This window comes from Labeo rohita, chromosome 9, assembly GCF_022985175.1.
Source record: "Labeo rohita strain BAU-BD-2019 chromosome 9, IGBB_LRoh.1.0, whole genome shotgun sequence".
Classification (NCBI taxonomy): domain Eukaryota; kingdom Metazoa; phylum Chordata; class Actinopteri; order Cypriniformes; family Cyprinidae; genus Labeo; species Labeo rohita.
This window is the reverse complement of record NC_066877.1, coordinates 3,040,267-3,055,053: the sequence shown is the minus strand read 5'-3', so window position 1 is coordinate 3,055,053 and position 14,787 is coordinate 3,040,267. Positions and strand designations below refer to the sequence as shown.

The following is a 14,787-nucleotide window of genomic DNA, read 5'->3' as shown; positions in this document are numbered from 1 at the left end:
CCCTCGTCTCTCTGTCTGTCTTCAGTCCGGTGTCCGGCACATTTCCGGTTCTGCTGCAGCTGCCTAACGGCCAGACAATGCCAGTTGCCATTCCAGCTACCATCGCCAGCTCCAGCGTACACATACCCACTGCCATTCCTGTGAGTGTCCCACATGCACTCCTCTCTTATTAGTGTTTATGAAAAGCTTCTGAACAATTTTACATCATTAAATCAGTGGCGACCAACAGCAACTTCCGTTTTTAAACATGATAAATGTGATTTTTCTTGTTTTTTTTAAGGGAGAAGTCCACTTCTAGAACAACAATTTACAGATAATGTACTCACCCCCTTGTCATCCAAGATGTTCATGTCTTTCTTTCTTCGTTTGAGATTAAAAAGTATTTAAGTTGTATTTTTTTTTTAAATTAAAATAACCAATCGTTTGGCTAGATAAGACCCTTCTTCCTCGGCTGGGATTGTTTACAACCACATTTGCAATCGTTTGAAGCTGCATTTAAACTGCATTTTGGAAGTTCAAAATCGGGGCACCATATCAGTCCATTATATGGAGAAAAATGCTGAAATGTTTTCCTCAAAAACATAATTTCTTTACGACTGAAGGAAGAAAGACATGAATATCTTGGATGACAAGGTGGTGAGTACATTATATGTGAATCTTTGTTTTGGAAGTGGACTTCTCCTTTAAATAAAAAAATAAATAAATATGTAGACAGAGCATAACCTTCATAACTCAAACACATTCCTTAGTCCAAACAAGCTGAGTGAAAACTCAGCAACTAAACCAGGTCATTCAGAAATTGACAAGGTGTCGGAGGCATAACCTTGTGAACTGACTTCAAACAAATGCTGCAATAACACTTTGGGTGAATAGCACTTGAGTCCTTTCCCGATCATATTGCACTCTCTCCTCTCCCATAGTTTCCAGGTGTCTTCATAACTGTACTTTCAAAAAAAAGTGCCAATAAGTTCAAAAAAACATTTGACCAAAAAAAAATCAAAATGTTGAGTAAATGACCTTTAAATTTGTCCAAATGGAGTACTTACAAATGCATATTACTAATTTTTTGGACATTTCAATGATAAGCTTATTAACATAACCACCAACCCCTGATTACAAGATGTGTGTTGTTATGATCATATCGACATTATATTTCAGAAAGATCTGCACATGCTACACATCCAAAAACACCACAAAGTTGCCAAAAACACATTGTATCATTGAGATTGCAAGTTTCCATAAACACTCTTTATGGACTGAGCAGAAAGTTGAGAGTTCTGAAAGGATTAGTTCACCCAAAACTGAGAATTCTGTCATTAATTACTCACCTTCATGTTGTTCCAAACCCACATCATTTGTCTTTAGAACACCAAAAAAAGAAGATATTTCTGAGAGAAACATTAATGCAACTTGGAATTATTGGAATTACTATTACACTATTAAAAATAAAAGTTCCAAAAGGGACTTCTATGCAGTGATGCCATAGAAGAACCATTTTTAGTTCCTAAAAGAACCTTTTTGAAGAACAATTTAAAAATCTAAAGAACATTTTTCGACTCTAAAGAACCTTTTCTGCATTTGAAAGTTTCCATGGATGTTCAAGATTCTTCATAGAACCACTGATTCCAATAAAGAACCTTTACTTTTAGAAGTGTAAGAATTGTTTTTGTTATAATATTTGAGAGTAGGTTTATGTTACACCAGTTCTCATAACATAGACACAACAAGTGTATATGTAAAGTCTTTGGTGTTTATTTAGCCTCTAACTTACATCCTGTTATAAATTTGTACACTAGATGAGGTAAAATAAACCATGCATATGACTTGATATTCCACTGATTTGTGCTTATTGGTAAAAGAGCAACTTATGATGAAATGTAAAAATAAATGTCCCAAATGAAAACAATCATTGCAGTTACAGTTGAGCAAAATAACAATTTTTATTTTAAAACTAGACTAAAATGCTCAGACATTTAGTAGACTAAAACTTGACGAAAACTAAAACAGGACAAGTTGACTAAATATGATAAAAACTAAAAACTACATTTGACACCAGACTAAATAGGTGACAAAATTAACAATACTACCGTGTCAGTCTTTGACGCACGTTCACGAAAGTACACAGCGCATAAAACTGATGTCAAATGGACCATTTTAATGATGTCCTTACTACCTTACTGGGCCTTGAATGTGGTAGTTGCGTTGCTGTCTATCCAGGGTCAGAAAGCTTTCGGATTTCATCAACAATATCTTTATTTGTGTTCTGAAGATGAATAAAGGTCTTACGGGTTTGGAACGACGTGAAGGTGACAGGTTACAGTGTTTTCATAGTACAGTGAAAACTGTAATGTCATTTACCATAGGATGCTGTCTTTAATTCTAAGGGTCAGAAAGAAGGTGGAAAACCTTGACAACAGTATAAGTGAACTTCATGGAATTAACTAGAATGCATTCTGAGATTGCCTTGTCTGTGAAGAACGTGCCATAGAGTTTTTAAACAAAGGTATATTAGAAAACAGCCTAATATTGGAGAAAGACTTTGGAATGCACCAATGATGCCTCAAAATGCTGCCTAAGTAGGCAGCTCACTAGGTTGTGTTTCATGTCCAGAGTCCAGAGATTGTTTTTTCTTTTGCTAATTAGACATTTTAAGGTCATCTCCTTTGTGTTCCATTGCTGCAGAGTTATAATGTAGTAGTTGGGTTTGTCCTGACGGCTATTTGTCAAAGATGTGATCCACAGCCGTTTATATAGTAATAGCATCCATGCACACACATCCATACTACAGTTAACACAGAGGCTTGACTAAAATAACAGAGAATGTTCAGCTTCAGATGTTTTTTTTTTTCTTTTTAAACCCTCCCCTTCAAATCAAGTGGTCACAGGAGACGCATTTGAGATGCATGTTGCTACATGTGTAAAAAGCAATCTGTCCCCTAACCAGATGTAAACAGGTTTCACAAATCCATCGTGGAGAAACAGAGTGTGCTGGGAAGTGATCTAAGCACTCTTAAACATGGCTCCAGTGGACTGAGTGTGTTTAAGTGCGTGTTGGTGGATGAAGGACACTGCGCTGCTTTCATGACGTCAGCCTGTGAGGGCTGCAGTAATGTATGCAGAGACACATTATCACTCACACACACGTGTCTGGGGCACTTCAGACCCTGTGTGTGTGTGTGTGCTTGATGATCTGTGTGGAACACTGAGCAGCATATGATTATGTCCCGTAGGCTTTCAGCAGGAGCAAAGGAGAGAGATGGGAAAAAAAGAAAGAAAGATATATATTCCCTAATACCTAGTGCAGTGTTTTCTGAAGGATTTTGTTTTTGGCAGGATGCCTTTTATATATTTTTAATTTATGTATGCTTGTTTATTTGTTTGTTTAACTTCCATTTATTAATTTGGTAAGTTTTATTAACACTTCAGTTCAGACCATACATTGTTTGTATGTTTTTGTTTTCTCCTGCACTCAGCAATGATAACCAACACTTCTTTTTAATGTTTTGCGTTGGAGAGACTGATTATGCATTGATTTTTTTTTTCTTCATATGTGTCTGTGTGTGTTTTCAGCTGGTCAGACCAGTCACCGTAGTGCCTAGTGTCCCTGGAATCCCCGGCCCCTCCTCTCCACAACCCGTCCAATCAGAAGCCAAGATGGTAATTACCTCCTCTGTCATTTGCATATGCATCCACATGTGCCTCATTTGCAAGCGTGTTTCAGTGTAAGCAGATTTTCCTTCAGCCCAGAGGGACCGAGGGCTTACAGTCCACAACACTGACACAACATAGAGGTTTGTGTAGTTCCTGTATAGGAGCACAAGAGGGCATCTGTCTGGAGTGTGTTTATGAGTGTTTGTATGTTTTTAAACAATCAGACCAGCAGAGTTGTGGTTGCTGACATGAACTTTGAAATGTAGAGATCAGCTGTTCTCACTTTTGAAGAGAAATTTATACATGCATTATTTGCCAAAAGTTTCGAGCAATTAAGATTTGTTTGTTTTTGAAAGAAGACATTTATGCTCACCAATGCTGCATTTGTGTGATTTAAAAGATGCAGATATAGTAGTTATATTGTTAAATATTTTTTACAATTTAAAATAACTGTTTTGTAATTGAATGTATATTAAAATGTAATTTATTTCTGTGATCAAAGCTGAACTTTCAGCATCATTTCTACAGTCTTTAATGTCACATTATCCTTCAGAAATCATACTAATATGATGAGTTTCTGCTCAAGAAACATTTCTTCTAATTATTTAGTTTTATGCTTAATATGTTTGTGAAAATCGTGATACACACTAAAGTTTGGGGTAAGTACAATAAAAAAAATAATAAAAATCTGTTTACTGAAGCTGCATTAAATTGATCACAAGTAGCTGGGTTTCCATCCAGAGTTGTGAATATCACATAAAACATTTGCGAATAAGCACTGTTTCCATCCAATGAGTCAGTAGGACCAAAATCAGCACCAAATATTACTTAAGAAAAGTGAAGCCACTGAATATGCTAATTTTCATATATAATAAATTACTTGTGCCTCAGGGCAAGCAGGTGAAACACAATAAATGCAGTCATTGCCTTTTTAGGTCCGCTGTTTAGTCAGGTTATGCCATCCCATAGCACAAAGTCACATTCCTTATTTCAGTGCATGAAGGAATTCAGAAAATGTATTTTCATCTCCCACTGTTTGTAAGTCAAAAACCACCACAAGTGAGCGTAAAAACTTTTTTTTCCCCAAAATCTGTCGTTTTTATCACTCGTTTCTGATGCACAACTTCAAAATGTGCACAAAAACTGAGTGACGGAAACATAGCTAGTGACAGTAAAGACATTTTTAATGTTACAGAGGATTTCCCTTTCAAATAAATTGTAGTATTTTAAACCTTCTATTAATTAAAGAATCCTAAAACAGTTGTTTCATGTTTTCCACAAAAATATTCAGCAGCACAGCATTGATGAAAATAAGAACTATTAAAAAATCAGCATGTTAGAATGATTATTGGGATTTCTGAAGAGATTTCTTTCAAAAACATGAAAAATCTTAACTTTTGACCAGTAGCTTATATAAATGTTCATTATTTTTTTAATTGTATGCCTGTAACTGCATTTCTCAAGCTCAACCATTTAACCCTTTTCCTAAAGTTATTGTAAAAAAAAATTAAGTTATCAAACAAAGGTTTTTTCTTTAATATAAGACGCATATACATTTACATTTATTTACAGGCCAAAAGTTTGGCTTAAACTAGTCAAGTTTACGCTTACATTAAGTTATCACTCAGTAGGGGCTAAAGTCCAAAATTTTCGTATGCACACAGAAACCTTGCACACCAAGTCCAATGCGTATTAATTAATCTGCAGAAAAAACAAATACAAATTGAGTCTTCAAGCAGTGAGGATGATTTTGTTGTTCTCTCTGTTTTTAAAAAGAGAAAAAGACAGAGGACATATTGGACCCATCCAATCCTGAGATAGTGTAGAGAGGAAGGAGATCTCCACCTCATCAAGGAGCTGCAGGATTATCCAGAGCGATTAAAATTTATATTTATATTCTGTGTATTTGTATTCCACTTTGTCATACAGCGCTTTGTGCTGCGAGACAAAGTGGATAAACTTGTCAGATGCCATTCTGGATTTTGGTTTTCGCTTGTACAGTGGCTCTGAATTGTCAAAACACCACTTAAAATGCTTGCTACGGATGTGGAAAATGCAGAAAATGTAACCCAAACCAAATTCTTTTTATGCCAGACAAAAGTTTTGGAGGCAGTGTGTAAATGTGATTGACACACACAACGTGAAGTCATATTTATTCTTTAACATGCAAAAATTTCAGATGAGAATTTTGGACTCGGACCTTAAAGGTTAAGTCCACTTCCAGAACAATAATTTACAGATAATGTACTCACCCCCTTGTCATCCAAGATGTTTGTGTCTTTCTTTCTTCAGTTGTAGAAAAATTATGTTTTCTGAGGACAAAAATTTCAGGATTTTTCTCCATATAATGCACTGATATGGTGCCCTGAGTTTGAACTTCCAAAATGCAGTTTAAATGCGGCTTCAAACGATCCCAAATGCAGTTGTAAACGATCCCAGCCGAGGAAGAAGGGTCTTATCTTGTGAAACAATCGGTTGTTTAATTAAAAAAAAATACAATTTAAATATTTTTTAATCTCAAACGCTCATCATGTCTTGTCTTCCCTGAACTCTGTGTATTCTGGTTCAAGACAGTTAGGGTATGTTGAAAAACTCCAATTGTATTTTCTCCCTCAACTTCAAAAGTCATTTCAAAATCATCCTACATCGCTGCAGAAGTACCGACCCAGTCTTGCGAAGTAAACATGCAAAGAAAATCAAACACCCTTAAAAAATGGTAAAACAGTGATGTAGGACAATTTTGAAGTTGAGGGAGAACATGAGATGGGAGTTTTCCGACATACCCCAACTGTCATGAACCGGAAAAGAACAGTTCAAGATGAGTGTTTGGCAGTAAAAAGTATATAAATTGTATTATTTTTATGAAAATATTGATAGTTTCACTAGATAAGACCCTTCTTCCTCGGCTGGGATCGTTTACAACCACATTTGGGATCGTTTGAAGCCGCATTTAAACTGCATTTTGGAAATTCAAACTCAGGGCACCATAGAAGTCCACTATATGGACTATACCTCAAAAAACTAAATTTCTTTACAACTGGTGAAAGAAAGACATGAACATCTTGGATGACAAAGTGGTGAGTACATCTGTAAATGTTTGTTCTGGAAGTGGACTTCTCTTTTAAGTTGGCAACAGTATTACCATTAAAATAAATAAAAAAAAATCATCAAAATGTCAAATTTTTAAACTGTGGTCAATCATTTTCAAAATTTCGGTCAAATAAAAAGCAGCATAATATTTAATATGAGCTCCTGAAAATGACCTGATTTTACTATGACAATAATTATTGAATTTTAACCCCTGTTTTGTACCCTATTTGTTTATACGCATATGACCAAATAAGTACTTGCTTATTCCCATGTGCGTCCAAACACCTACAACAAAAACACATCTTCCTCATAACCAAACATTCATAACATGCACCACATCAGCATACACATACGCACATAAAACATATTCATACACATACACCCTCATAACATATGCACCCACCCTCCAGATAACCTCCATCTACAGGAAGCACACGCACAAAACCTCAACTCATCAGAAAACATCTAATGAGCCCTCGTCAAGCAAACACCCCCTCATCTCTCTCTCTCTTTCTCTCACTCGCTCGCTCCCCTGCCACACAGACACGGCACTTTACAAGGACTGATGATGCTGCAAAGACCACAATAATGATAATTAACTTGCTGAATTTAGAAGATTATGCTGTTAATTAGTTGCAAAATAAAGATAAGTAATAAAGGAGCAGATGGTTGAATAAAACCCTCGAGATGGAGGGCTACTGCTCTGATGGGGCTTCGATGGCAGATATGAAATATGAATCTGACTGGCCCCGCACACATCGTTCACGGTCCCTCTGTTTCTCTCTCTCTCTTTCTCTTTCGGTCTTCCGCTCAGCCTTTGCGCGACTTGTTCCACGTGAATAATTTCTTTCTAGTCATGTAAAAACGTGGAGTTCGGGAAGGGTATTGCGCTATAAACTAATTTGCTAGATAGATTGGTCTGCCGAGGACGGCTGTTAAAATAATGTCCTTTTCTTGTTTTTTCATGAAAATTAATGCGTTCTCCGTCCCTGTGGCCATGGTTACACACCTCACCTGCTGTGGGGGCGTTTGTTAACTCTCGCGCTTGACTGCTTTCGGGCCACATCATGGGTTCCTACAAAGGGTTTCTAAAAAAAACCCCAAGTCAGCTTAGAAGAAATGATCTATGAAGATATAAAACTTCTGTCAGTCTGAAGACTGGCGGTTCTCTTTGTGTTTCACATTAACTGAAATAAAGTCAAATGTAAAAATCTTACGTCAGCTAGTTGCCAAGGCAGCATTTCTCATTTTAATTTAGTTTAACTTTATGTACTAATGTAAGTAAAACTGAATTAAAAAATGTCTAAAAACTATAGAGACACAAACAGAAATTACTAAAAATAACAAAAACACATACAAAATTAATAAAACTAGAAAATGTAACTGTAATATAAAAACGGATTCAAAATATTAATAAAAAAAGTAATATGGAGGGTTAGAAATTTTACATTATTGCTCAAATGTTCACTACACTAAAATCCCTGTGTTGTTTTTAAATAGTTTTTGTTTCAGTGAAAATAATTGTAAAAATTAAATAGTTTTTTTATTTTTTTGCATAATATTGTATGTAAGTTTATCTACATTATTGTTGAAATGTTCCTTGCACTGAAGTCTGTTTTAATGTTTTTGTAAATATGTTTTGGTGAAAATAATTGTAAAAGTTTTTTTTAATTTATAATTTTAATTTAAATTTTTAAATTTATATTTATTTAAAAATACTTAAGTTGTTATTATTATTATTATTATTTGCATAATATAAAATGTAAGTTAATTTATTGATTTATCTACATTATTGCTTAAATGTTCACTGCACTGAAGTCCCTGTGTGGTTTTTAAAATGTTTTTGTAAATAGATCTTGGTAAAAATAATTGTAAAAAAATGACACACAAATTAATTTTTTAATTTATATTTATTAAAAAAAAAATCGATAAATTGATACATTAACTTACATTTTATATATTGTCACAAAAAGTAAGTAAGTAAGTAAATTAATTAATTAATATATAAAATGTAAGTTAATTTAGCGATTTATCTATTTATGTTTATTTAAAAAATATTTGAGGTTTTTTTTTTTTTTCATAATATAAGTTAATTTATCTACATTATTGCTTAAATGTTAACTGCACTGAAGTCCCTGTGTGGTTTTTAAAATGTTTTTGTTAAAATGTTTTGTTAAAAATAATTGTAAAAAATAACATTTTTATTTAGATTTATTTAAAAATATTGTATATATGCATTTATTTATTTATTTATTTATTTTTTTTTTTTTTTTTTATTTTTTAATCTAAAATGCAAGTGAATTTATCGATTGATCTGCATTATGCTCAAATGTTAACTGTACTGAAGTCCCTGTGTGCTTTTTATTTTATTTTATTCTTTTTAATGTTTTGGTGAACATAATTGTAAAAATTAAATTTTTTTAAATTTATATTTATTAAAAAAGTATATATTTTTAAATATAATGGAATTAATATAAAATATGTACAATAAAAAGGCAAAAAAAAAAATACAATACTTAAAGCTTCCATGTAAATAACAGTTAATTTTATAAATGACTATATATATATATATATATTTATATATAAAATTAAATATTCAATAAAAAAAATCACATTTATTAGATAAATAATTTTCATGCTGCAGTAACACTTTACAATAAGGTTCATTAGTTAACATTAGTTAACTACATTAGTTAGAACTAGGAATGAACAATACGTCTACAGCATTTATGCTGTTCATGCACTGTGAACTAACATGAACAATGAACAACTGTACGTAATGTTAACAAAGACTAATAAATACTATAATAAATGTATTGTTCATTGTCCATTCGTGTTAGTTAATACGTGAACTAATGTTAACAAAATAATGACACCTTATTGTAAAATGTTACCAACGCTTCTTTAAACTTTTAAAATCAACGTTAGCAAGGTGGCTATTCAGAGCAAGTGTGTAAATATCAAAATAGATTTATACTGAATATCATCAAAACGCTGAAAAAATATTGAGAGATTTTTAAACTTCATCAAGCCCTAGTGTTGTCATTATCGGCGGTTGATCATAGTGAAGAGAAAAGCTCTCGGCGCTGAGGTCTCTATGCTGCACACGCTACAGTACGCCAGGGAAAGGCAGATTTCCCTGACAAGAGAAAATCACAGGCATCTCCAGGGAATAGGGAATTAGCTACGACAGCTCTTACTCCTGTGGAAGAGCTCTGAGGGAAGCATCTGTTTAAAGCTGTGATGAATATGTTGTTTTAATCCTTGCCTCTGGTTTTCCGCAGAAGTTAATTATTCTAATCTTCAGTTCTCGCCTCTCTCTAATGTAGTTTAGCCTCCTGATCCCAGAGAGAGACAGCACCGTGTTTTCCTCATTTCACTGCAGTTATGCTGGAACTATAGAGAAAAATGCTGAAGAGACGGGGGTTTTATGGTTAAACGCCATGCGAATAGACAGGTTTTTGACTGTCGGCGTAAAGTCTGTTGCATATTGCAACGCTCAGCTTATTGTGGCTAGAACCTCCCCGTTAGACAGGAACAGCTCTCTGACTGTCATTTAACATGGCCAAACACAGTTCAATTTTCTGAATGTGACATGTACAGTGGGTAAATGTGAAATTGGACACAAAGCAAGCGAATAAAACCGTTGTATTCTTAAAGTGACAGTGTTTTCAAGTCAGCTGATTTGACCTCTGTCTCTCACCTGCAGAAGCTGAAGGCGGCTCTTAGTCAGCAGCTCCCTCAGGTAACCAACGGTGATGCAGGTGACATCCAGAGCAGCTCAGCCAGCGAGACTCCGCCCCCGGCCCCGCCTCCAGCCGAGGAGCCACGCCCAAAGTCACTACAGCAGCCGGCAACATCCACTACAGAAACGCCTGTATGTACTGACTAAATGTTTCCAGTTTTCTATTCCTATTCTATCTACTTGTTTTCTTTTATATTCTTTTATATATATTCTTTTTCATACACTGCCAGTCAAAAGTTTTTAATTAGTTAAGTTTTTTTGTTTTGTTTTGTTTTTAAAGCTGTCTCTTCTGCTCACCAAGCCTGTATTTATTTGATTCAAAATACAGCAAAAGTGGTAATATTGTGAAATGTTTTTACAATTTAAAATAACTGCTTTTTATTTGAATATAGTTTAAAATGTAATTTATTCCTGTGATTTCAAAGCTGAATTTTCAGCATCATTACTTCAGTCTTTGGTGTCAGTCTTCAGAAATCATTCTGTTATGCTGATTTGCTGTTCAAAGGAACATTTTTATTATTATTATTATTATTATTATTGTAAATATCTAAAACAGTTGAGTATATTTTTTCAGGATTCTTTGACGAGTAGAAAGATCCAAAGATTAGCGTTTATCTAAAAAAATGATTTTTAATTTTTTTTTCTAGGAAAGAAATTATAGAAATTAATACTTTTATTTAGCAAGGATGCGTTAAATTGATCAAAAGTGATGATGAAGACATTTATAATGTTTCAAAAGTTTTCTATTTCAGATAAATGCTGTTCTTCTGAACTTTCTCTTCATCAAAGAAACCTGAAAAACTCAGCTGTTTTCAACATGATAATAATAATAAATGTTTTTGAGCAGCAAATCAGAATATTAAAATGATTTCTTAAGGATTATGTGACTGGAGTAATGATGCTAAAAATTCAGCTTTGAAATCACAGGAATAGATTACATTTTAAAATATATTCAAATAGACAACAGTTATTTTAAATAAAAAAAAATACTGTTTTTGCTGCACTCTGAATCAAATGAATGCAGGCTTGGTGAGCGGAAGAGACTTCTTTGAAAAAATTTAAAATGACGTTAAAAAATTACTGTTAAAACTTTTGACTATTCTTTTTCTATTCTCTCTACTTGATTTCTTTTTATTTATTATTAAAAAAAAAGTCTAACATGAGTATTCTTTCTTTTTCTATTCTGTCTCTTTGAAAACCTTGCTACATGTACACTGAAAAAAAAACAATTTGTTGAGTCAACTTAAAATAATTTGTAACCTGGCTGCCTTAAAATTTAAAAAAAAAATTAAAAAAAAGTTTATTCAACTTGAAATGTTAAATTATACTAAGTGACAATTTAGATATTTGAGTTGAATCAACTTAAAATTATAAGGCAGCTGGGTTACTCACCCATCTGTTAAATTTAGCAAACACAAATATCTCAGTTGTTACTTAGTACAACTTAACATTTCAAGTTGAATAAACTTATTTTAGTTGACTGAACTTAAAATTTTATGGTAGCAGGGTAACAAATTATTTTAAGTTGACTCAACAAATTGTTTTTCATTTTTTACAGTGTACTGCGTTAAACTGACAGGGACTTGTCACAGCACTTACATTTTATAAAACAAAACAAACAATTTCAGAAATTAAGTCATATGTAATAAAATGGAATGACATGGGGAAAAAGTATTGAACTGCTGAAATTTATTTGACACTGTGTACAAAAGCCTTTGTTGGTAATGACAGCTTCAAGACACCTCCTGTATGGAGAAACCAGTCGCATGCGTTGCTCAGGTGTGATTTTGGCCCATTCTTTCACAGAGTCTACAAATCTTGAAAGTTCTGTGGCCTCTTCTATGAACTCTGATCTTTAATTCTTATTTTCTATTGGATTCAAGTCAGGTGATTGGCTGGGCCATTCTAGCAGCTTTATTTTCTTTTTATGAAACCAATCGTCTTGCTGAAATGTCCACCATTGTTTTATCTTCATTATCCTGGTACTGTAGGTGTTGGGACTAAACCAAATAATATTAATTTCCACTGACAAGGGGCAGGTTGCCTTCTAATTACTGATAGATTTCAGCTGGTGTCTTGGCTTTCCATGCCTTTTTGCACCTCCCTTTCTTCATGTGTTCAATACTTTTTCCTGTGTCATTCTATTTTATTACACATAACTTAATTTATGAACTTATTTGTTTTGTTTTCTTTGTTTGTATGGATTATTTGTGTTGTTACTGACATCTGGTGAAAATCTCAAATCAACAGCACCTTTGGAAATATATTTACTGAGAAAAATGGTGACGTGTTCAATAGTTATTTTCCCCCGTTGTATACTAGTAGTAATACTAAAAATAGTCACTGATGATTAATTGAATGCATCCTTCCTGAACTTTTTTTTAAAACCTTTGTACTTTTTTTTTTTTTTTGTAACTCGTTTATATGGTAGCGTATATTTTTAAATTAGCGTTAACTTGTATATGCTTTAGAAAAGTGTTGTTCATTGTAAGGTCATATAGCTAATGCAGGTAACTGCATTCTACCTTATTGTAAAGTATTACCAATAGTTGCATTGTCAAACAACCATAAAAATTAAAAGAAAATTATTAATATTTTAAAAATATCTAATCAAACACAACACACATTTCTGTGGTCATGGAAATATTTATGGCTGGTAAGTTTTCATTGGTCATTGGCGGGTGCAGTCCTCCTGGGACGTTCGTACTTACAAGTTGACAAGTCGTCATTACGCCCCATTCACACGGGGGCGTCAGCGTTAACGCTTCTCATATACTTTGAATGGAGTAACGTCAAGCGTTGCCGAACTGAATTAAGGGTCCATTGCGTCGCGTCACTGGCGTTGCTCGCAACAGAAGTTAAACTTTTTTGAACTTTTCAAGCGCCGATGCAGGCGTCAGCCAATCAGATCACCTTATGCAAATACTAGTGCAGACGCTGGCCAATCAGCACGAAGCTTCAGACACCCTCCGTGAAGCGTTAACGCTGACGCCCCGTGTGAATGGGGCGTTAAGCTGCGTTCACACTAGCAGCAACTTCTGTCGCTGCATGTTGCCAGGGGCTGGCGACGAGGTTGCTAGTGGGTGTTCTCACTACTGGTTACCTTGACAGCGAATCAGGTTTCATCAGCTCTACCATCTTATTTCCTATTGGCTTTCACTCCCGAATGTCGCTCTTCATTTGCGTAAAGTTTAGGGATTCTGAACTTTGTTGCGTCGCTGGACACGCCCCATCCGGTCGCCAACAGTTGCTATAGCTCGCTGTCGCTCTTGTCGCCAGAAATCGCCAGCTCTCCATTGAAATGAATGGGATTGTGTCGCTTTGTCGCTGCCTGTCGCTTGTAGTGTGAACGGGGCTTTAGGACGACGGGTGCGTTCAAGTCACTTTGGTCGGAACAAGCAATTTACCTTTTCTACATAAAATTCAATGATTTTTTAAACTCTGCATCTACAAAATGATGAATAAAGAATGTGCATCATTGTGTTTTTGCTTTTTTTCTGTTTTTATTCAATTTATGAAGGTGATGTAAATGGCATAATTATATATTCTACGGTAATTATACAAAAATATTATATTCTGTATATGTAACTTATATAGTTTTTTTTGCACATTACAAAAAATATGTATTTTGTTCATTTCAACAAATTTATGGTCAGTAAAGATGCTGCGTATGTATTGTCATTGAATGCATCCATTGCATCCGACACGATTTTTCACTGACACGCCCCCAACTCTGAAACTTGAGGCTTAAAGAAAATTTTCGAGTTTCCCACTCGTAATAATGACTTTGTGGTGGCGTGCATGTGCCATAAATACTGCTAAAAGGTGTTAATTGACTTGTGTTTGATTGTCGGCCTGTGCAGGTGTCTCCCGCCCCTCCAGCCCAGCACACAACCAGTACAGGTGGGCGGCGGCGGAGAACCACCAGCGAGGACCCGGATGAGAAGAGACGGAAGTTTCTGGAAAGGAACAGAGCGGCTGCGTCTCGCTGCAGGCAAAAGAGAAAAGTCTGGGTGCAGAATCTGGAGAAGAAAGCGGAAGACTTGAGCTCCATGAACGGACAGCTACAGGTACACACACACACACACACATCAGACGGTCTTTGAGTGCATTTACGTGTGCGTTGGAGAGCCAGACAAAGATGGTGATGAAGTCATTAATGTAAATTAAGAAGTGTGTTAGCATGACAGCCACGGCGTGATTGTTCGAGTCTCCTGCATCGATATGGCCCTGTCAATAAAGACGTTTCCTCCAGATGTCATCGGCACACAAGCGTGTCGTCTGTTCTGTCGGAGCGTTTG

General features: G+C 34.8%; 1 protein-coding gene across 1 annotated transcript in view; it reads left to right on the top strand.

Moving 5' to 3' along the window:
• Positions 1–14,787, top strand: part of atf2 (activating transcription factor 2) — a 36,841-nt gene that overhangs the window by 7,089 nt on the left and 14,965 nt on the right. Inside the window, exons 7-10 of the mRNA XM_051119767.1 lie at positions 26–140; positions 3,571–3,657; positions 10,451–10,618; positions 14,350–14,556. Of these exons, the coding sequence (XP_050975724.1) occupies positions 26–140; positions 3,571–3,657; positions 10,451–10,618; positions 14,350–14,556 (577 nt within the window). The remainder of the gene's footprint in view (positions 1–25; positions 141–3,570; positions 3,658–10,450; positions 10,619–14,349; positions 14,557–14,787) is intronic.